Source organism: Tasmannia lanceolata, unplaced genomic scaffold (genome assembly GCF_043159265.1).
Source record: "Tasmannia lanceolata isolate RefF3 unplaced genomic scaffold, GAP_Taslan_0.1 ptg000037l, whole genome shotgun sequence".
Classification (NCBI taxonomy): Eukaryota; Viridiplantae; Streptophyta; class Magnoliopsida; order Canellales; family Winteraceae; genus Tasmannia; species Tasmannia lanceolata.
The window spans coordinates 5,608,672-5,628,829 of NW_027518714.1; the positions used below are offsets into that span (position 1 = coordinate 5,608,672).

Below are 20,158 nucleotides of genomic sequence, written 5' to 3' on the forward strand. Positions count from 1 at the left end.
GCTTAGTGGCCCCTCTAACTTGTAAAACATCCATGGAAAATGAATGGTTTAGATCACCCAAACAATGTGGGGCCCATGGTGTCACCACTCAATCTTGTAAAATCTAGGTTTTAGCTATCCAAGTGGCCCCTCTAACTTGTAAAACATCCATGGAAAATAAGTCTACAAAACCCAAAAAATAATTTCCGTTGCCGGGACTTGAACCCGGGTCTCTCGGGTGAGAGCCGAGTATCCTAACCAACTAGACTACAACGGATCTCTGCTTGCCTTTCACTTTTTTATATATAATAATAATTCAATGTGTCTCCCATGAAAGATTGAAACGAGGCGCTTCTTAAAACTAAACCATCAAGTTTATGAAGCAAGGTTATGGAGTTGGACTTGATGATAATCTGTTTTTCCATCTGAAAAATATCTGACGATTATATGGCCTGGCCATTTGTTTAAAATTGACGTGTGCATTCGGACAACAACCTGGCTTTTAGCAACGCTGGTTTCCCGATTTTGTTTCGGGACCTTTAGCTGACTTCACCGTCATCTCCACTTTAGAGACGCCGATTTATCATGAAAAACAATTCCTGGCAGCCAAGCGTGCCTCGAATGTTTAGCTGGTGAAGATGGTTATTGATAAACTGCTGTTGGCTGTCTCAAGTAAAACACAAAGGGGGCGGATATATCACTTCATGTTATTTTACCTTGGATGATTATTTTCTAGAAATTGAAGAGGGTTAGGGGGTTTTTCATGTTTGGGGGATATGGAAGGGAGATTTGGGAGAGGGTTGGGGTGTACGGGGGAGACGAAACAATCTAATCTCTGAACCAGCGATATTGAAATCTCTGAGATTTCTGAGATTTCAATATCCATGATACACACCCTTTCCCATGCCACTAGTTGATCAATTTCATTGAAATTTCAAGAATGTGTTACTTTCCTCAAAAGTGAAAGAATATGTGTCGAAGAATTAAAGAATGGACTTGAAAATATCTAGTTAACGGCCAACATGACAAAATGCATTGAAGGTAGGTAGCAATTAGGGTGCCAACGACAGAAACCAAAGCCAGATCGGATCCAAATTTTACCTTGTAGTCTGGGTGGTCCATAGTTGAGATTTTCATTTCTAGAGTTTTTATATGGTGTCCACAGGTAGGTGCACGTATTCTTAAAATATACAGTGAAGCCCACCTTGTTCGAAGATTCAAACCGTTCATTTCATGGACTTCTAAGTTATTAAATTTGGTTAGCATTCAACAACCATGAATATTAGTACATACCAAAACTTCTCTTTTTACAACAGCTGTTGCTAATTTTACATAAGCTTTACAAAACAATGTCATGGTACTTACCTAAATTAAGATATCTAAACAACTGTAAAAAAATTAACAAAAGAGTAGAATGCATTTTTTTTACCCAACAAGAAGACGAAGGCCTGAGGAAAACTAGCACAGCAACAGCCCTTTCAACAGTTCTAGAAGCTCTCCCTTTTTCAGCTTTGAGTAACCTTTAACTCCTCTCGACTTTGCAAGATCTTTCAGCTCAGGAAGCTTCAACACGTCAAGTCTCTGCAGGTCCAAACCCTTCTCTGCAATCTCCGTAGGTGATAATTCTTCGATGGCCTCACCAAACTTTTCTTTGGGCATAGATGGCAATGGGATAGGTGATCTCTTCACAAAATTTGAAGGTGGCCTTGATAATTTTAAATCCCCTTTAGGTGAACCATTCTCTATACTTGATTCTTTCTTCGGTGCACCTCTATTCTGACACAAGGTTTTATCATCTCCTTGACTTGCACCTTTACCTATAGATATCACAAGGATCAGAATAAAAAACTAATCGAAGAGAATAAAATAACAGCGAAACTGATTTTATTTTTAGAGAATAAAATATAGCCTCAAATGCTTCAAGATGAAAATAGACAAGGCATTGCAGAAAATGACACCCCATAGTTTTCATATTGATAATAAGTGAAACCAAGTGTTGTAACACATAGGCATCATATGTTCAGTTTATGAAAACACTAGCATGCAATTTAAGGCAATCAAAAGTTTAGTGCAAAGTGGGGCAACACTTGTGTTACCTACGCATGAAAATATACCGAATCACATATATTCAAGTTGACTACAATTGTGCAAATTTTCACAAGCTTAAGATTACAAAATAATATCATAATGAGGTTGATATGAAGGAAAAATTATGCTACTCAACCCACAAAAATATACTAATGATTAATCACAGCTGTATGCTACGACATTAGCACAAACTAAGTAGGAACCAGTCAAATCACCTATTCAAATGACATTCAGCAAAATATTTTCAATAATTGCATATGCTTGTGGCCATAGTTGTCAACTTGTGACTTGATTTCTTAATTTTATGACTCGTGACCCGACTCGTAACATTTTTTGACAAGAACAAAAATTTAGTTGAAAAAAATATAATTATATATCAAAAGATGAAGCATGTGAAAAATATAACCCAATAATAGCACATAGATAAAGCACTAACCCAAAAATATAAATAACTATAAGCTAGTAAGTTGCATGCACAAAAATAATTAAGTTCTAAGTTCCAACTTCGAAGTTTTCAACAATCAAAACAAGAAAGCCCAGCCCAGCGACTAGACTCATAAGAGTTATTTTTCGAGTAGACTCGGAAAGACTCGTTCGAGTCACCGGACGACTCGTAAGAGTCTACAATAGAGGCGATTCACCCATGCGACTCGCCTCAAAAGTCCAGCGACTTGAAATGACTCGGGAGTTGACTTGTACGATTCGTAAGAGTTTGACTACTATGCGTGTGGCAGTGATCTATATTACCTCTTCCTTGCTTTCTTGATGGCTGCTGGCGCACAACTTCCAAAACTGCCTCAACAGATTGCTTTTCTTTTGCATTGTTGGATCTTCTCTTCTTGGCATCTAGACCTGCAGATCCTTCTTTTGTGATTGAAGTCTCTATCCGTCTGAACAATGCAATTATCTCCTCCTGATTAGATGAGTTAGAGGATTCACCAACAGACAATTTATGAGCCTTTTCTTCTTCCCCCTTTGATGCTCTTCCAGATGCTGTGTTCCTACGAGGAAAACGCCTTCTCCTGTTTTCTTCACATCTTATGCTTGAAACAAATGATTGATTTAGGTCTCTTCGCAATTGAAAGAGTAGAGTCCCATCTGCAATCTCTGTCAAGTTCAATAAGCTGCATCAAAAATGATCCCTCAGTTGCTAATTAAGCACCCAATTTAGTTGGTACTGATATGTTAACATGCAGAAATCCAAATTCAGTACGATTCGGAATAAGCAGAAAAGTAGAGAATGTAAACCCACCAAAACATTAAAGGAATATGATGAATTATACTGTGAGCAGCTCTTAATACTTGGGCCCACCAACATGATGTCAACACAATCCAAATCCTTCATCTGAGGGCTCCCAACTTGTAGATGACATGACATAATTACTCTATTTGAACATTTCTAACCTTTCAAGTTTCAATCATAGAAGTTGAATGTGAACTGTTGCTCATTTTTTCTTAACCCTTAATTTGCAAGCCATTGATCCGACACCGGGGATCATCCGATAAGTGCAATATTTTGGTCATGTCATCTCCATGATAGGACCTACCAAGTAAAGGGTGTGAATCACACTAATGACAAGTAAGTGGGTCCAGACTAGGCTTCTCATACACTTATAATAGTATCATTCCCTTAGAAAAAAGTCAAAAACTCATATTACTCCATATCCAATGGCTCCACTTCTTCAAAATCAGCCGTAGGTGGAGCTCGATTCAAGCTAACCACCTCAGAGCTTGAATTAATCAATTTTTTGAAGAATTTGGAAAATGCCGGTTTTGGGTCATGTATCGGGCAGCCCAAAAACTCATAGGCACCTTTTGTGATTGTGTATTAGATAATTGAGCTGAAATGAAACTCCTGTTTTTGGGTGTGTGTGGGATTCTACAGTAAAATTCACTCCCACTCTTATCCGTATACTAAACAACCCCAATATGTTGGATATATCCATGTTGGTTTGATTTGGTATAATTGCCTAAATAGAAGGACTAAAATGCCGGTACTGAAATGAGAATTTCAGCAAGGAATTTGTCCAAACAGAAAGGGATCTCAGAGCTTGAATTAAGCTCTTCTTTCCTTTACTCGTTGTCCTTCACCTTGTTTTAGCACGGGATCAACGGTTGGAAGCAGCGGCGGAGCCAGGATTTATGCATAAGGGGGGCAAGCTTATACGGGCTTATACAAAAGGGGGCAGGCCTTCAAATTTTAAAGGGGGCCGGGTCCAATTGAGTTGGGCCTATTAAAGATTTGGCCCAACTCAACAGGGACAACTGCCCCCCTTATGCTACATGTAGCTCTGCGCCTAGTTGGAAGGCTTTGGAGTCTCCTCGCCTAAGCAGTTTGCTTCTCTCTGCAAACTCAGCACTGTTGTGAGGTTCTGTTCTCATCTATCTTTACTAGTTGAATGGATGGCTTCCTCTAGTGACTCTTGATTTATAAATTTCCATTTCCGAGTTACATGTAAGTCTGTAATTGTTTTAATCTTGCAGGCCGAAAACTCATTTGAGAATCTAAATGAATTAGTGAGAAATCCTCAGATCTGGATCAGTCATTAAATTGCATGTGGTACAGATCTTGTGTGAAATATGATGTTTGGTTCCATCACTATCTGTTGAGGATCACTTTGCGGTTAGAAGCAGTAGTTCTTGTAGGTATTTCCCGATTTGCATTGCCAGCTACAAACAGTTCTGCAGGTGCTTGTTTCTGTTTGTTGTTGGGCCAATCTAGTTAAGGAAGATTGGAAATAAAACCCCATCCGTATACTCCAGTTCCGTGCCAAGTCACTGCTCAAACATAATACGAGGTGGTTGCTGCGTTGGCAGGGGTAGACACAAGTTCCAGGGAATGGTTTTTCGTTGGGAAGTAGGCGTCCTAAGTGTTTCTCGTCCGGGTGATTTTCCCAAGCTTAGTTGACCGTGGACAGCTTTGAAAACTCACCCTAATTGGTTGAGACCATTGATGCTTTGGTCAGAAACTCTCCTCCATGCTATTATAAATCCAGTCAGCACCATGGCCTTCTTTTATTGGAGCAGAAAGCTCCGGTTGAAGGTGAACTTCTAAGAAGACTAGCGCCCCAGTTTAAAAGAACCAGAGAGCTTTAATACATACTTCACAATACCATGTTGAACGTGTCATGCTTGAAAGATTGTCTCTGAGCAGTGGCCAATTAATTTGATGGGGCCCTGAGACTTGAACCTATAAGCTTTCTGTTCACAATCAAACTTAAGGAAATCTCCTATGCTTGATTCTGCATCCCGTAGTTTATTCCAAAGCTGAACTGCCCCCACAGTACCCTCTGAAATTCTACTCTGAATCGGCCAGGGCAGTTACTTGAATTCCCTTATTTTGGTCACAAATGCAAGAGCAGAAAATTAAGCTGTCAGATTTGATTTAATTGGGAATCAAACTCTTTGATATGAGGGTTGTGATCAGTATTCATGGGTAGTGGTTTGTTAACTCGGGTAGCTCCAATACACTTCATCTATCTGTCGGATCCAGTGTTTAAAAAAGCGGATTTGACGCGGAACGCGGCCAAGAAAAATCCTTGTTGACTCGGCGCGGACGCGGCCAAGAACGCGGTTAACACGGTTGACAAGGTCATAACTCGGGAGAGTCAAAGGAGTTTATTGACTCTGTAAGGCAAAACGCAGAACGCGGATGTGGTGAAATGCGGAATGCGGCCGAGGTAAAAAGGAGTCGACTCAGGCGAGTTCCTTGCCGAGTCAAGGAGTTTTTAAACACTGGTCGGATCATTGGTTCCAGACCGGTCACAAGGACTGTCATTGCCTGAACTGACCATGACTCCCACACTTCCGATTGCACCAACCAGTTTTTTGGATATCCTACATTCCGAGGTACGAGGCCAAAGCCTACACAATTAAGGCAAGCTTTCTCCCCCAAACCAAGTTTACTCCTAGATTCATTTACAGCCTTTATTGAGCCTTATGGTTAGATTCGAAACCCTCCCTATTTTTTACAGGACCAGCCCCTTCCATTTCACCATATAACCCCGCCTTCTTATTCCCCTCACTTTATCCTCCTCACTTTATCCTCATTTCTTTGGGACCTAGTTTGCAAAGAATGAAATATGGTTTACTGACAACTCTTCTTTTCTATATAGTAATACACATGCTAGAAACTCTAAGGGGCTGTTTGGATACGCGGATTTTAGAATCCTGATTTTAGAATCCTGGATTTCTTCAAAATTGTAGCTAAGAGACACGAGAAGAAGCGGACCAGCCATCGTTTTTGACTCGTTTTTTACTTCTCACCCTTCTTTCTGTCAGCAAGAGAGTAGCAGATCCTCCCATATTTCCAAGTTTTAGAAATCTCACGATGCAGGAGAGACTTTTAAAACCTGAATTTCTCACTTAAAATCCAAGAAACGTTGTCGGGACACATACAACAGCTTGATCATGAACCCTCTTTTACACTGTTTTCAAACTAAAAACCTGGATGCTAAAATCCGTTTAGCCAAACGGGCCCTAAAAGTCCTTTTTTTTACTATTCCACTTGTGGTGAGCTTTGTTACTGCCTCCATCCAACGAAAAAGCTTCCACCTTAGGAGCATTCTCATTCTTACACAAGCAAGTGCAGAACAAGGCTAATTGCTAAACATGATTGAGACAAGGAAAGATCATTGAGGAAAGTTCTTGGGAATCTAGAATCCAAACTGTCATGTCAGATTTAAAAGATGATATATGAATATCGAAAAATCTCATAAGCAAAAGAAAACAATCAAATTCATCATGTTTAAGGTTTCTTTTAAACAATAATTCATATATCACCTCCTCCTTTCTCTCATCACAATTAACTGTTTCCTTTAATAGTATGCGATGTGTACTCACCTAATTGGAATGAAGTTCACCACCCATACATTGTTCTTGATGATTACATGACAACTAAAAAGCTACAAATTCAGTGTTTCATGTAAGAACTCTTAAGGGTGGAATGAATAAGTGTATTACCACCCCAGAAAAAAAGATTAAAAAAAAAAATGAGGAATAGAATTTGATAATGAGATGCATGAAGACAAGACGGTATTCACAATGAGAATGTTGTAAGAGAATAAGAGATATATCTATCTCACAAGAAACTAGCTATAACAGATAATAATGCCCCACATCTTGAAATTGTGGTGGGAGCATTTCTAAGCATCTACAGTTTCAAAATGAGAAGGCCCCTTTCCAATAATATCAATAACTTTGTCATACCATCTCATGAATTATGAAGAAAGAAGAGAAAACAGATCAAATGTATTGGTTATTTGAGTTGAGACCATTGTCTGCAATTTCAAATCCGTTATCATCAAAATCTCTATCTACCATAAACGACAGTTACCGTTGCATTCTTCATATCCTTCTAAACTGAAGAAAATCTACTCATGGTACAAAATCAGATAAATCATCTGCTCTGTCTTTCTTAATTCTAAACCAATGTCAATACAATGCAAATTTAGTTATTAGGAAAGATTAGGGGGGAACAGGAATTTCGAGAGAAGATAGAATAAAACCACTCAGTATGATAAGAAATTAGGGTTAGGGTTGAAGAAGATTACGTTGGTTGGCGAATATGGATTTTCCGAGCAAGGTTTTGAACGCAGAGGATGTGGGGAGGCGAAGACCACAATTTGGGAAGAGAAGAGTGCACATCTTAAGAAAGCTCCGTGTTCTTGTGAGAATGGATTGGATCGGCCCATGTCACCTGTATCTAATAATAAAGAGGTGAAACTTGGGCGGGCTCAACCCGAACCTGACGGGTTCAACCCGGGGAAAAGCCGGGTTGGTTGAGTTCGGGTCGGCTTTGGGTTGAGGGCTTGGGCATCCCGACCCAAGTGAACCCGACTATTTAAATAATTTTTAAGGCTAAAAATCTCGGGTTGGGTGGGGTTGAAGTCGGGTCGGGTTCTGGTTGGCCCCAACCCGACCTGGCGATAATGCCGAAACTAACCCTCTGTTTGTTATGGAATTACCTGACGATTGGATCACTTTTGGAGTTTTTAAAAAGACAAATTCTAGGTCCAAGAAAGGCGTACAGGATAAAAAGGGATACAAAAATCAACGGTTTAGATTTCTTGACAGAGTCCAAATGTCGAAGGCATTGGACTGACCAATGGTTTCGATTTAGATCAAAGGATCTAATCAGGTAAACCGAGCTAGAAGTGGTACCCAGTAATTGTCTTTTAGGAATGAGTCTAAGTGACTTTCTTGTAGGGGTGGACATGGTTCCGGTTCGAACCGAGGAACCGAACCGAACCGGCACATATGGTTCGGTTCGGTTCGGTTCCATAGTTATATGGTTCGGTTCCGGTTCTAATAACCTGGAACCGATGGAAATTCGGTTCGGTTCTGGGTTTGGATCCCGGAACCGAGAACCGAACCAAGAACCGACCCACCTTAAAACCCTTAGTCAGACTGGAAAACAAGTTTTTTAATCTCAGCACTTGCCCAAATATTTTTAATCTCACCAAACAAGCCTTAATATTTTAATGGCAGGAAAGAAGATGTGGGAATCCTTTTTGTTTTTAATATTAACTTGAAAGTTTTTGTAAGTGTAAGAAGAAAGTGAAAGGCTTTTAAAAATAGTAAAATATTATGAGAGTAGTTTGTATAACGCCCCCACAAAGTCATATTCATCATTTCATTAGAGACTTTTGTGCTCTGCTTTTCCCATAATGATGATGACAAGCTGGAAACAAAAAATTATTCTATCTCAAGAAAAGAAAACCAAACATTCAAACAACTATTGTGAAGAAATTCCGTTGATTTGATGAAGATCGGGTAAACCCAGAACCGAACCGAACCGAACCGATTATATATGGTTCTGGTTCGGTTCGGTTCCAAACTTATATGGTTCTGGTTCGGTTCCAATTTCAGGGAACCGATTATATATGGTTCGGTTCTGGGTATACCCCAAAACCGAACCGAACCGAACCATGTCCACCCCTACTTTCTTGTAAGCATTTTCCAATGAGAAATGCTAAAAGACAGGGCTATTACGGACCATTCCAAGAAACACGTTTTGGGTACGCTTGTGCCATGTGTATGTCAGGTCTTTCGGCAACCAATTTCAGGCCAAGTTAAGACTTAAGACCACTTTGATCAGATAGATGATTGTAGGCCCTTGATCCATCAAGCTTAGTTTTGGGTCAGCCGAGAAAAGGGGGAGAAAGAAAAGCAAGGCCATGTTCATTTTGGATTTTGAGGGCAAAGCTGATTATTGGGCTCAATTAAGGCCCTGTTCGTTTCATATTGTGCCGCTGGTAAGGGGCCCGACCGATTATTGGCCAAATTACAGAGCTTGAGTGTAATTCTATCTCCAGTAATAAGTTTTGGACTCAAAATCCAAAACGACAGAGCCTAAATCACTGACTTTTGTAACTGTTCATATTATGCATGAGATCCATTCGGCAAAAGAATGAAGAAGAGAGGTCCTACAGAAAGATGTGCATATTCTAAAAGAGGATTGCTAGCTGAGGTATTACTGAAGGGCGCCCTCTTAGAAATGGGGTGAAATGAAAGGGCTCCCTTATTGGCTGCAAGGAGCAGATATGCATTTTATGAGGGCTGAAAGTCAAAAGTACATTAAATGAACAGCTGCCCTTTGCAGCCAATGGGGCCGCCCTTTCACTCCATTTTTGCAAGGGCGCCCTTCAGTTTAGAATACCTCTTGCTAACTTTGACTAATTGCAGGGTGTTCTTCTTATAGTTGCATAGTTACTAAAGTTACAATGCTTCAATCTATCTTGATTTAGATAGATTACCTTAGATAGATTAGAGTTTAGCTCTACAGATAGTGTTGGGTTCCACGTAAAAGCAAAGATCCCACATTGGAAAAGTTAAAGGATGTGGACGGGCTTATAATGATTTTAGCACCCTCAGCTTTTAAGGGTGAGTTCTACTTGGAGTCCCAACAGATAGGAACTCAATCAAGTTTGAGATCAATATAAATACAAATGCAACGAACTCAATCAAGTTTGAGATCAATATAAATACAAATGCAACGAATCCCATCAAAACTCCAAAGTTTAAGTGTGCTTGGGCGAGAGTAATACTCAGATGGTAACCTCTTGGGAAGTCCCATGTTGCACCCCTGTCTCTTTGGGGTTGAGTCTCTAGCTCAATTGGTTTTAGGCATTGTGAAATATTGAGGTCTGAGGTTCAATCCAGCTTCCCAAACAATAAAAATAAGGCCACATTTGGATACCCACACGATTTAGATTTGGATTTCTCACATTTGCATTTGAGATTTGGAACTGGATCAGATCCTTAGATTTCCAAATCAGCTACAACAATGAAAAAAACTCTGATTTTCAAATCTTTTCTGTGAGACATTATTTGGAAATCAATATTTGTGGCAATTACCTTTACCCTCGCTGCTCCTCGACCTTGCGCAGCAGCCCGACCTCCCCGCCTCCCCCCTCCCCCTTCTCTCTCTCGTACATCAACAGCATGAGGATGACTGATGTATTTTGTATCCAAAACTCAAATCCAAATCCAAACCTGGCCTAAAGGATATTTCTAAGAATCAAAGGAAAAGGAGATTCTCATAATTGTGGTTGTGAGGATCCGTTAGATTTAGATCATTAACAGAAAGTTACATACCATCATCGTCATCTCGTGATAGTGGGTGGTGATGAAGGTGAGGGCAGGAGTGCAGAGCTTGATGTCACTCCTTTTCTTTGGGTAGAAGAATAGAAAAAATGATAGATCACATGATTAAGACTCCGAAGAAGCAATCACAAAGGCAATGAACATCCATGGCAGTTGGCAATGAAGAATGCTGGCAGTAGCATAGAGTTAGGGTTTGGTTCAGAGTTATTGGATGGAGCAAATGGGAGAAAGATGGCTGTTTAAATTAAGGACAAAATTATAATTTTAAATTAGTAACAAATAACAAAATTCGCCACCTAATTAAATTCTAAAGTGCTTTTGGAAAAAGGAGCCTCCTATTTTGCCTTATTTGCAAATCCAGCCACGTTGAAAGAATTGCCCTTACATATTTTTAATTAGGATTTCCTAACGTCCATCGTAAAAGGCATTTCGCATATGAGCTGTTGCATGTGAGAGCAGCCACCATTCACAAAAGCTCACTTTTTAGCAGATTTTGTCTTCATTCACAAGGTGCTGCTGTCACATGCAACAACCGGTCTGCGAAATGCCTTCTCCAATGGCCCAAGCAAATCCCTTTTTTTCTTATAAAAATACCAAATTGCCCTTACATGTAAAAGATGACAAGGTGAGACGAAACAGAGTGAGCTGCCAGCTCAATGGATCTTCGATGCCCTCTTTTGAACTTTACTATAAAAAAGGGCGATGATAGAATTCGCACCACACCCACCCCCCCCCCCCCCCCCAAAAAAAAGTTCTTTAAGTTTTAAACCAAAGAAAACATTAAAGGAGGTGAATTTATCTTCAAGCAGTGAACCATTCTCACAGAAACAAGGGGGTGTCAAGTTCTATAAGGGCAAGTAAAAAGATGGGTGAGGACCACTTGTTCAGTTGTCAAAATCATTGTTCAAACATTAATTGGTCCCCACCTAAATGTAACATGCCCTGAAAATATTCTCCAGTGGATGGCCTTAAGTATTCAAATTATAGGCTGTAAAATTAATGGTTTCGAAAATGAAAGAATAACAACACAGAGATCACCACAAATCAGAGTGTTAGAATTCTTTGGTGCAGAGGATCTTGTATTATAACCCCATCAATTGCAGTGCCCAGAAGAGGTATGATTTCGACCAGGGAAATGATAAATTCACCCCCTTTTCTTCACTGGGCCACCCTCTTCTAGTGTAAAAAGAGTACTCTTAGACGCACGAAATGAGGGTGGCCTGGCTGGGGAAGAACTGGGCCGACTATATCACTTCGCTTTGTACCACCAAAGTGGTGGGCCCACAATTCACTTTCTCAGTTTATATTTTTGTTTGGAAAAGGATCCCAAGTACTTCTCCCACAACCAGATGACATCCTAAGTTACTTCGTACGACTAACACTAGAAACTTTACAAAATATGCAGGTATCCACACAAGACAAACAAAAGCACTACTAATGCAGTTGGGTGCTAATCATTGTTTTAACGAAATTTCGGATTTCGGTCGAGACCGACACCGAAGCCGAAATGGTCATTTATTTCGGCCGAAATTTCGGAATTTACCGAAATTTTGGTAAATTCAACTAATCACAATAAGATCATCCCTGTTAAAGATCAGATCATCCAGAGAGGCAGTAAGAGATCCAACCCAGATCAATCATCTACCATGACCGATCGAGATAAATTTATAATCTTTGTATTCTAAAAATTTCAATGATTATATTAGTATAATTTCCAATATATCAATCTACGTGATCATGGCATTTTAGATCTAAGTTTTGAAAGAGTTTTGATTTCCCTGATCCAAGATTTCCAAGTTGAACCAAACTTTCCATAACAATTTGAAAACTTGGAAGGGTTCTTTCTTCCCCATATAATGGTGAGAGAGATTGTAGTATTTTTTATTTTATGAGATTGTAGTACTGGAAACAAGAAAAGTGAAAAAGGAAATTTGAACAGGTTAAAAACGCACTATTCTTTTTTATATTTTAAGATCCAGATCTCTTTGCCAAGCCAAAAAACCCAAACCTTTTTTTTTTTTTTGGTTTGCCACAATTCCTTTCCCTCTAATCAACACACGCAATGATGCTTTTTGAATTACAGGCTTACAGCTACCTTACACTGTAAAGCGTGAAGTTTGGAATATAAAATCAATAATTCAAAGGTTCATTTTAAGCTTGGCAACATGGGCCACTATTCTATTTGGGTCTCATTATTTTTCGAAAATAATCAATAAATGATTGATGTATACAGAGCACTTTTTGGTCACCTTTTTACATACAACCACCTACAATTAATTGAAGAAAATGGGACCAAATAAATCCAAAACCCAACAGTCCCTGCTTGAGTATTAAGACCTACTAAGTTTTTGGTAGGGCTGTAACTCAAGCCGGGTTTTACCCGACCCACATCGACCCGACCCGAAAATAGCATGGGTTGGGTTCAGGTTTCTTAGGTTTTGGGTCGAGCAGGGTTGAGCATCCAAAAGCCCGCATGAATCTCGTGTCGAGCAGGGTTTGTTTGAAGGGGCCCGACTCGAGTTACATAAGTTATAGTATGTATTTTTTTTTCTATTATTAGTTAAAAGTTAAAAGTTAAAAGTGAAAACCTACGCAAGTACTGTTATAGTATGTGAGTGTAATTTCACTGTTATAGTATGTGAGTGTAATTTCTGCTTCTTTGAGTTGAGTTGATTCAGCATTGTTTGATTACAGCATTGTTTGATTCAAGTGTAATGTGATTGTAATCTCTGCTTCCGAGTTGAGTTGCCTTGCCAAACAAGAGTTTTCCTTAAAAAATTGCGTCAACCTGAATAAAATAACAGAAAATAGCAGAACTACAAGGTTGCAGGAAATGGGCTACCATCACCAAAATAAAATAAAATAAAAAATAATATCAATAACATGAAAAAACAAGGATTGTGAAAAGGAAAAGACACTTACAGTCCAAGACAACTCCATATCGGGTGATAAGCCCCAAACACCATCATTTTTCTTCCACTGTATAGACCACCATTATCAAACAAAAACAACGATCAAATCCTTTCTCCAAAAATACAAAGTCTCCCCACCATCAAAAGAATTACCAAACCAGCTTAGCTCTTTAATTTCTTGTACTATCTTTCCGCAAATCTCCCCAATTTCGGACCAAACAACCCAATTCCCCTCCTTCACTTACAACACTTTGATAGAAGTACAAGAAAAATGATAATAAATACAATAGATGAAAGCGCAATTGCCACTCCAAGAACAACCTTACTCGGCCCATGTCGATGATCCTTATGCTTGGTTTGTTCATCAGAATTGTCACTCTCATCGCTCCCATCTGACGAAGAATCGGACGATGTTGACCGGTCCGGCGGCGGCGACACCGGTAAACCATCTCTATCGCAGGGCGCAATCCCAAGCTTCAGATTCTTAGAAAGAACAGAATGATTGTAACACAGATTGCTATTCCCACCCATTTTAAGAACAGCCAATCTCTTTATAAAAGAAGCATTGAAAGGAATCACTCCCTGGAAATTATTATTCTCCAGATTCAGATATTTCAAACCCTTCAACTCCGAAAAGAATTTCGGAACAGACCCATTAAACTGATTCGAGCTCAGATCAAGGTGAGCCAGAAAGGGCATTTCGGACAGCGAGTCGGGTATCGGACCTGATAACGAATTTGAGGCTAATGACACGTTTCGGAGCGAAATTAGGTCTCCAAAAGTTTCGGGTATCTGACCCGAGAGCCCATTGGAGCTTAAATTCAAGAAAACAAGATCAGATAAGCTAGTTATTGAAATGGGTAAGTGGCCTTTAAGCCGATTACCTGATAAATCTATGGAAGTGATGTTCAAATGCCATTTTTTAGGGAGAAAACCAGTCAGATTTGTTTGAGAGATTTTAACTGACTTGAGCTTTTTCATGTTGGAAAGGATGATGGTGGGGCCACTGGCGTTGACAAAGACGTCTGAGATTATCAGATCGGTGAGGTTTTGGAGATGGCAGAGCTGGACGCCGGTGAGTCGGCGGAGACTGTTAATGCAGGTGAAGGAACGGAGATTTGAGGCGAGATCAGAAGGGAATCTGATGGGTTCGAGTGGGCAATTTATGAAGGAGAGAGAATGTAAGGTGTTGAGGGATTTGAGGGCAGTTGAGGAGATCTGAGCTGAGGTGGAACAGTTGATGAGGTGGAGGGAGATGAGGTGGCGAAAGGGTTTGGAGGAATCACATAGGGTTGAGTTGTTTGGGGAGGGTTGAGAACAGGGGTCTTTTGAGGTTGGAATGTCAAGGGATTGGAGAGCTGTGAGTTGTTTTGGATCTAGGGTTGATGGGGGGGTTGGGGATAAAGAAGGGGAGGGGGTTAGTTTTGGTTTTGGTTTGGGGTTTGGTTTTGGTTCTGGTTTTGGAGATAGAGATGGTGGGATGGGAGTGGGTTTTGGACTGGGAGTGGGTTTTGGAGTGGGTTTTGGAGATAGAGATGGTGGGATGGGAGTGGGTTTTGGAATGGGAGTGGGTTTTGGAATGGGAATGGGAGAGAGGGCGAGGGTGTAGGATAATAGTAGCGAGAGTAGGATAAGAAGTAAAGGGGATTTGGTTTCCATGAGTGAGAGAAGAAGACAAAGAAGAAGAAGGGTTTTACTGGTTTTCAGAGAGAAGAAGGGGTTTTGATGGTTTTCTTTGTTTCTTTGGAGTACGAAGGAAGCAGTGTAAAAAGAAGCGATGTTCTTTGTGGGGAAGACTATTATAACCAAGAACGGTTGTTCTTGCCCTCGGATCTAATTTTAATTACGGAATTATCCAATACAAGAGATTTTTTTTTTTTGGAGAGACGATATTTTAAAATCTCTGGGGAGATGACATTTTCACTCCCTGTATTACGCATAAGCTCCACTTATAACTTGATTTGACGTGAAAAATGGGCAACTTTAACGCTTTTTGACGTCAAATCACGTCATACGAGGGGCGCATACGTAATGCACGGGGGTGAAAATAATGGTGTTAGCCAGTGTACTGCAGTCTTTTCAAAAGGCACTGTATGGCCTACACCATTGGATATGATCTAAACCGTCCAGTTGGTGGGCGACAAGCTTGTGCCCAAACAATCATTTCCTTAAGAAGATCTGAGCCCTCCCATCCATTGAGGAACTGCATGTTATGGCAACCTCTAGAGATCAGAGGGTTTGTATCATCTTAGGGCACAATATATATTACGTTGTGGCTCATCAAATGGACGGTTTGGATTATCCAATGGTGTAAGCCGTACTCGACAAGACTTTCTGAAAGATACCGGACTGTCGAGCTTACACCATATAAAATCTCATATTTGTAGACCCACTCGCTGTAGCTGTAGGGGTGAATTATCTAACCGTCTATAGAATGGGTGAAATCGGCATCTGTTGGAAATTTGGAGGCCTATTTAGATTTAGGGCAACGATAAATTCGAACCCCTGTAGGACGAGGCAGATTTCATGCTTTTTAACGTCCATTCACGTCGCAAGGGGTGCGAATAATCCTACAGAGGCTCGAATATATCATCGCCCTAGATATATCAACAAAGTGTTTGCATATCAGAGGAATGATTCGTAGGCCAAGAATATATGTAGCCGCCTTCTTTGATAAAAATACTCTTATTTTTAATTAAAATGACAAACATGCCCCCATTTTTAGAGTACATAACAATATCGAGACAAACATGCCCCAGGTTTTAGAATTAATATGTTATTAATGGCTCCCAACTCCCAAGGAGACATTAATGCGCCGTTTACAAAAATACACAAGAAGCGTCTGCCCCAGTAAAAAAAAAAAAGGGCAAATATATCACCTCGTTTAAATTGAAGGGAAATATGATATATTTGCCCCCGTTTGGGAGCCCGTGAAGAAAATGGGGCGAATATGTCACTTCACTAAATTAAAATAAGGCCAAGATTGGACACCAGCAAGATTTAGATTTGAATTTCTCACATTCCGCAGTTGAGATTTGAAAATGGATTGGATAATTTGATTTTCCAATCAGCTATAACAATAATAATAAAAAAATAAAATTGAATTTCAAATCTTTTCTACGAAACATTATTTGAAAGTCCATATTTGTGGCAATTATCTTCACCATCGCTGCTCCCAGGCCTTGCTGCAGCAAGACGTTCCTCCCCCACTCTCTTTCGTGTACAACATAAGCATGAGAAAAATTGGACGTATTTTGTATCAATAAGTCAAATCTAAATCCAAATACAAAAACATGAGGTATCCAAACAAGTCCTAATCTTAATTGTATACTAGTTGCAGACCCGTGAGGGAAAAAATATGCTTAAAAGAGAAGGCTGCGGTCACTGTTTGATGGCTGCAAAAGAGAAGTTGACATGCTACAACAATACTAAAAACTTAATTACCAGAAAAGAAGAAGACAAACTAAATTGTGTACATATAAAACAGATACATATATGAATTATGTTTTGTTCAATGATCCAAACTCCAAAATCCAAACTGTGAATTTGTTTGTCACACCATGGATAAATCATGCCTGAATTATAAAGAACTCACAACACTTTGTTATCAGCAAGCATACATCCTAAACTTTCCATTCACAGAGTAAAGAAAAAGGTGAAGGAAAAAAAATTAAATATCTAATGGAGCATGGAATGGGAAAAGGACAATATGAGTGGGGATAGTGTCAATCTGTTTCCTGTATATCGATGCTTTAAGTTGTTCAATAGGACACCATTGATTAAGAGAACACTTATTTACAAAAGGGAAAGGTTGTAGATTTCGTTGCTGAATTGGCATCACCCAGAAAGATGATTTTTCCTGTTGTATACATCAAAGTTTTAGGTATCAAAATGATTCCGTGTTTTAGAATAAACTGAGAGAGAGAGAGAGAGAGAGGTCTGTAAAACCGCCCAATCAATGGCTACGAATGTTGGGGGTGAATGAACGGTCTGGATTGTCCAATCATGCGTCTACTTGTATGTGGGTTACGTATGATTAAATTTAAAGCACAGCCTATTAATTGCTAGTGATCCACTGATATTTAGGAATTACACGACACATTCGATGGACCAAGCATGATCGGGTGATCCAAATCGAACCCTTCATTACGATGGCCCTACCGCAGACAAAGATTTAGGCAACTGGTTCATAAAGACGCCATTTCTTTCTTAGTTATAAGGGTATATCTGTAAATTCGCGTAAAACAACGAGCATGGGCGATAATTTCCCTTTTTCATGTCCTGGCATGGTTTACGGATATACTTCTTTCTCAAGTTTGAGCCGTTAGGGGGCTACATTCACTTTTCTTTTGCTGACGTGGAAATACTTGAAGTGCAAGGCTAAGCTCAAGAATATCCAGTTGACTTGGTCATGGTTTTAAATTTCGGTTTCGGTAACCGTTTCGGACCACCGTAAACCGAATTTCGGCGAAATCCGAAATTTGGTTCAAAACTCCTGACTGAATTTTCAAACCGAAATTTGGTTCAAATAAATAATGCCAATTAATTGAAATTTCGGACCGAAATCCGAAATTTCAGAAAATTTCGGTTTCGGTCCCCACTGAAATCCGAAATGAAATTGAAAACCATGGACTTGGTCTTTTCTGTGATTTGAACCTTTGGCATTGGTCTTTACATGTTAGATACATTTACAAATGTTAATTTCTTACCATTATTAAATACCTTCCCAACATATTATTTTTAAGTGAACTAGTGTTTTTTCTATGCCATTCATGATTCCAGCAATCCAAATGCAACATATTTGCATATGGTCTTGTACCCAAATAGTTTTTTAGTTAAATATAATTATTTGAAAATAATGATCATAATAAATTTGGAAAATAATATAGTTAATGGCTTCCAAAACGGCCCAATGTCCAATTTGAAAATAAGATTAACTCAAAACAATCTAATTTTCAAATAATAATGGCCCATTTTGGCCGTCATCCATAGAGGCCCTTTAAATGTTTCACCTACCAGGCTGCCAACCAAAAACAAATCTATAGTATAGAATTTGTTCAAACTCGTCCTCTCTTTTTCTAATCTGAGTTTTTGGATATCCCCCTCTCATGTTTCCTTAGTTTGGAATGGCATATTGTACACATGAATGTAACATCTTTCTCTTTATCTAATAAGCCGGTAGGGTTCCCCACCGAAACCCAGCTTACCGACAAAAAAAGATTATTCGGTTGTGAGTAGCATTTCACTCAGTCGGATCCATTATCGCGTGGTCTCTGAATCCTACTTTATGTGTCATGGGTACATTCCATTTCGAATCGGATTGTCTAGACAAAAATATGAAACGTTAGAGAGAGAGAGAGATGTCTATTTGGGTTTACAAACATACCCCTCGTGAATAGATGTAAATAGACCAAAAACATGAAGGGTATTTACCTAGATTGTTACCTCCTTTTGAATCTAAGTTGCTCCATTCAATTTTCTACCAACCTTAGGCCAGGATCCAAAATAATTTCGAATTTTAGATATGGATCCTTGGACACGGTTCAGATTCAACTGATGTGCCCAAATTCTGTCCAATAACGTCTAGATCCTTTGGACCTGTTGGACCGTCTTGGTAAGGCACGACCTTACTGAGTTACTGTACAACTAGGTTGTTGACTAAGACATAGTGCGTCACACCTTTTATTTATCTGAACCATTCATTTTGCAGGCATTTGGGGGTGCTCATTTACACTTTGCCTAAATTGCTCATAGGAGGGCCATGACTATACAATTGGAATTTCTGAGCATATCAGGGATTTTGCAAGTCACTGGGGGCCGTGGCCTCCCATGCTGTAAGTGACCCCACGCTGCTAACAACCACCTTTTGGGCCCATTGCCATGTAGAGAACGATAAGTTCCATTGATCTATCTAGAGACCATAGTTCCAGCCCACTTATAGAGATCGGATGGTTCTAGGCCCTTGACCATTAGGCTTCGACTAAGAAAAGCTAAACCATTGATTTTTCATAGGCCTTTATCGGACAAGATTTTGTTCAACATGGACCCCGAACGGGTTGCCTCATTGATGTTCTACAAGATCAATAGTCTATATTGCATTTCCATGTCTTTATATGGTGAGTGAGTGTGATGTCCAATATTTTTCAGAAAGTGCAGTGGGGCCCACTTCTCTGGATGATTTAAACCAATCATCTCCATTGCAGGACCTAACCCTCCGGTTTATAGAGGTTTCTATAATGTGCAGCCCCTGTATAGATCGGAGGGTAGGGATCATCCTATGGAAATGATCTATAGGTTACAATCTATTTATGTAATGGCCCAACAAATGAATGGTTTAGATCATTCAGTGAAGTGGGCCCCACTGTAATTTCTGTAAAATATTGGATTTTATTATCACTTACCATATAAAATATCTATAAATTTAGCATGGGATTAACCTGACAGTGACCATGTGCCTAAAGAAAACCAGTGATCAATGTAGTGACCGTTGGAGCAATAATTAAGTAGCTGGATCCAGTCATGGAAAATGAACCTGTCTCTTTATCTTGACCATAAATTTGGCCCAACGGTAG

At 39.6% G+C, this 20,158-nt stretch overlaps 2 protein-coding genes and 1 non-coding gene across 4 annotated transcripts; all 3 read right to left on the reverse strand.

Annotated features, from left to right (window-relative positions):
• Window positions 1-183: 183 nt before the first annotated feature.
• TRNAE-CUC (transfer RNA glutamic acid (anticodon CUC)) lies at window positions 184-256 on the reverse strand. The gene has a single exon. It is a non-coding gene; the product is annotated as a tRNA-Glu (tRNA).
• Window positions 257-1,269: 1,013 nt separating this feature from the next.
• On the reverse strand, window positions 1,270-7,776 carry LOC143860807 (Rho termination factor). 2 transcript variants are annotated; one of them, XM_077371626.1, is made up of 3 exons: window positions 7,620-7,776; window positions 2,815-3,174; window positions 1,270-1,796 (listed from the first exon to the last, which is right to left on the reverse strand). In XM_077371626.1, exons 1-3 carry the CDS (start codon window positions 7,711-7,713, stop codon window positions 1,438-1,440), a joined length of 813 nt encoding a protein of 270 aa, XP_077227741.1. In that variant the 5' UTR covers window positions 7,714-7,776; the 3' UTR covers window positions 1,270-1,437. The 2 variants fall into 2 exon arrangements, with proteins under 2 accessions (XP_077227741.1, XP_077227742.1); XM_077371627.1 differs by having other exon boundaries at window positions 2,815-3,165; window positions 7,620-7,760.
• A 5,957-nt stretch (window positions 7,777-13,733) lies between these two features.
• On the reverse strand, window positions 13,734-15,366 carry RLP51 (receptor like protein 51). The gene has a single exon (XM_077373496.1). It carries the CDS (start codon window positions 15,243-15,245, stop codon window positions 13,824-13,826), a length of 1,422 nt encoding a protein of 473 aa, XP_077229611.1. The 5' UTR covers window positions 15,246-15,366; the 3' UTR covers window positions 13,734-13,823.
• Between the last annotated feature and the right edge of the window lie 4,792 nt (window positions 15,367-20,158).

What these genes read in the sequence shown, in the direction of transcription:
- LOC143860807 (XM_077371626.1), bottom strand. Translation starts at nt 7,713, where the DNA reads ATGTGCACTCTTCTCTTCCCAAATTGTGGTCTTCGCCTCCCCACATCC. An exon ending in ATCCATATTCGCCAACCAAC is followed by an intron (nt 3,175 to 7,619) that starts GTAATCTTCTTC and finishes TGAACTTGACAG; the next exon opens with AGATTGCAGATGGGACTCTA. An exon ending in ATCAAGAAAGCAAGGAAGAG is followed by an intron (nt 1,797 to 2,814) that starts GTAATATAGATC and finishes TGATATCTATAG; the next exon opens with GTAAAGGTGCAAGTCAAGGA.
- RLP51 (XM_077373496.1), bottom strand. Translation starts at nt 15,245, where the DNA reads ATGGAAACCAAATCCCCTTTACTTCTTATCCTACTCTCGCTACTATTA.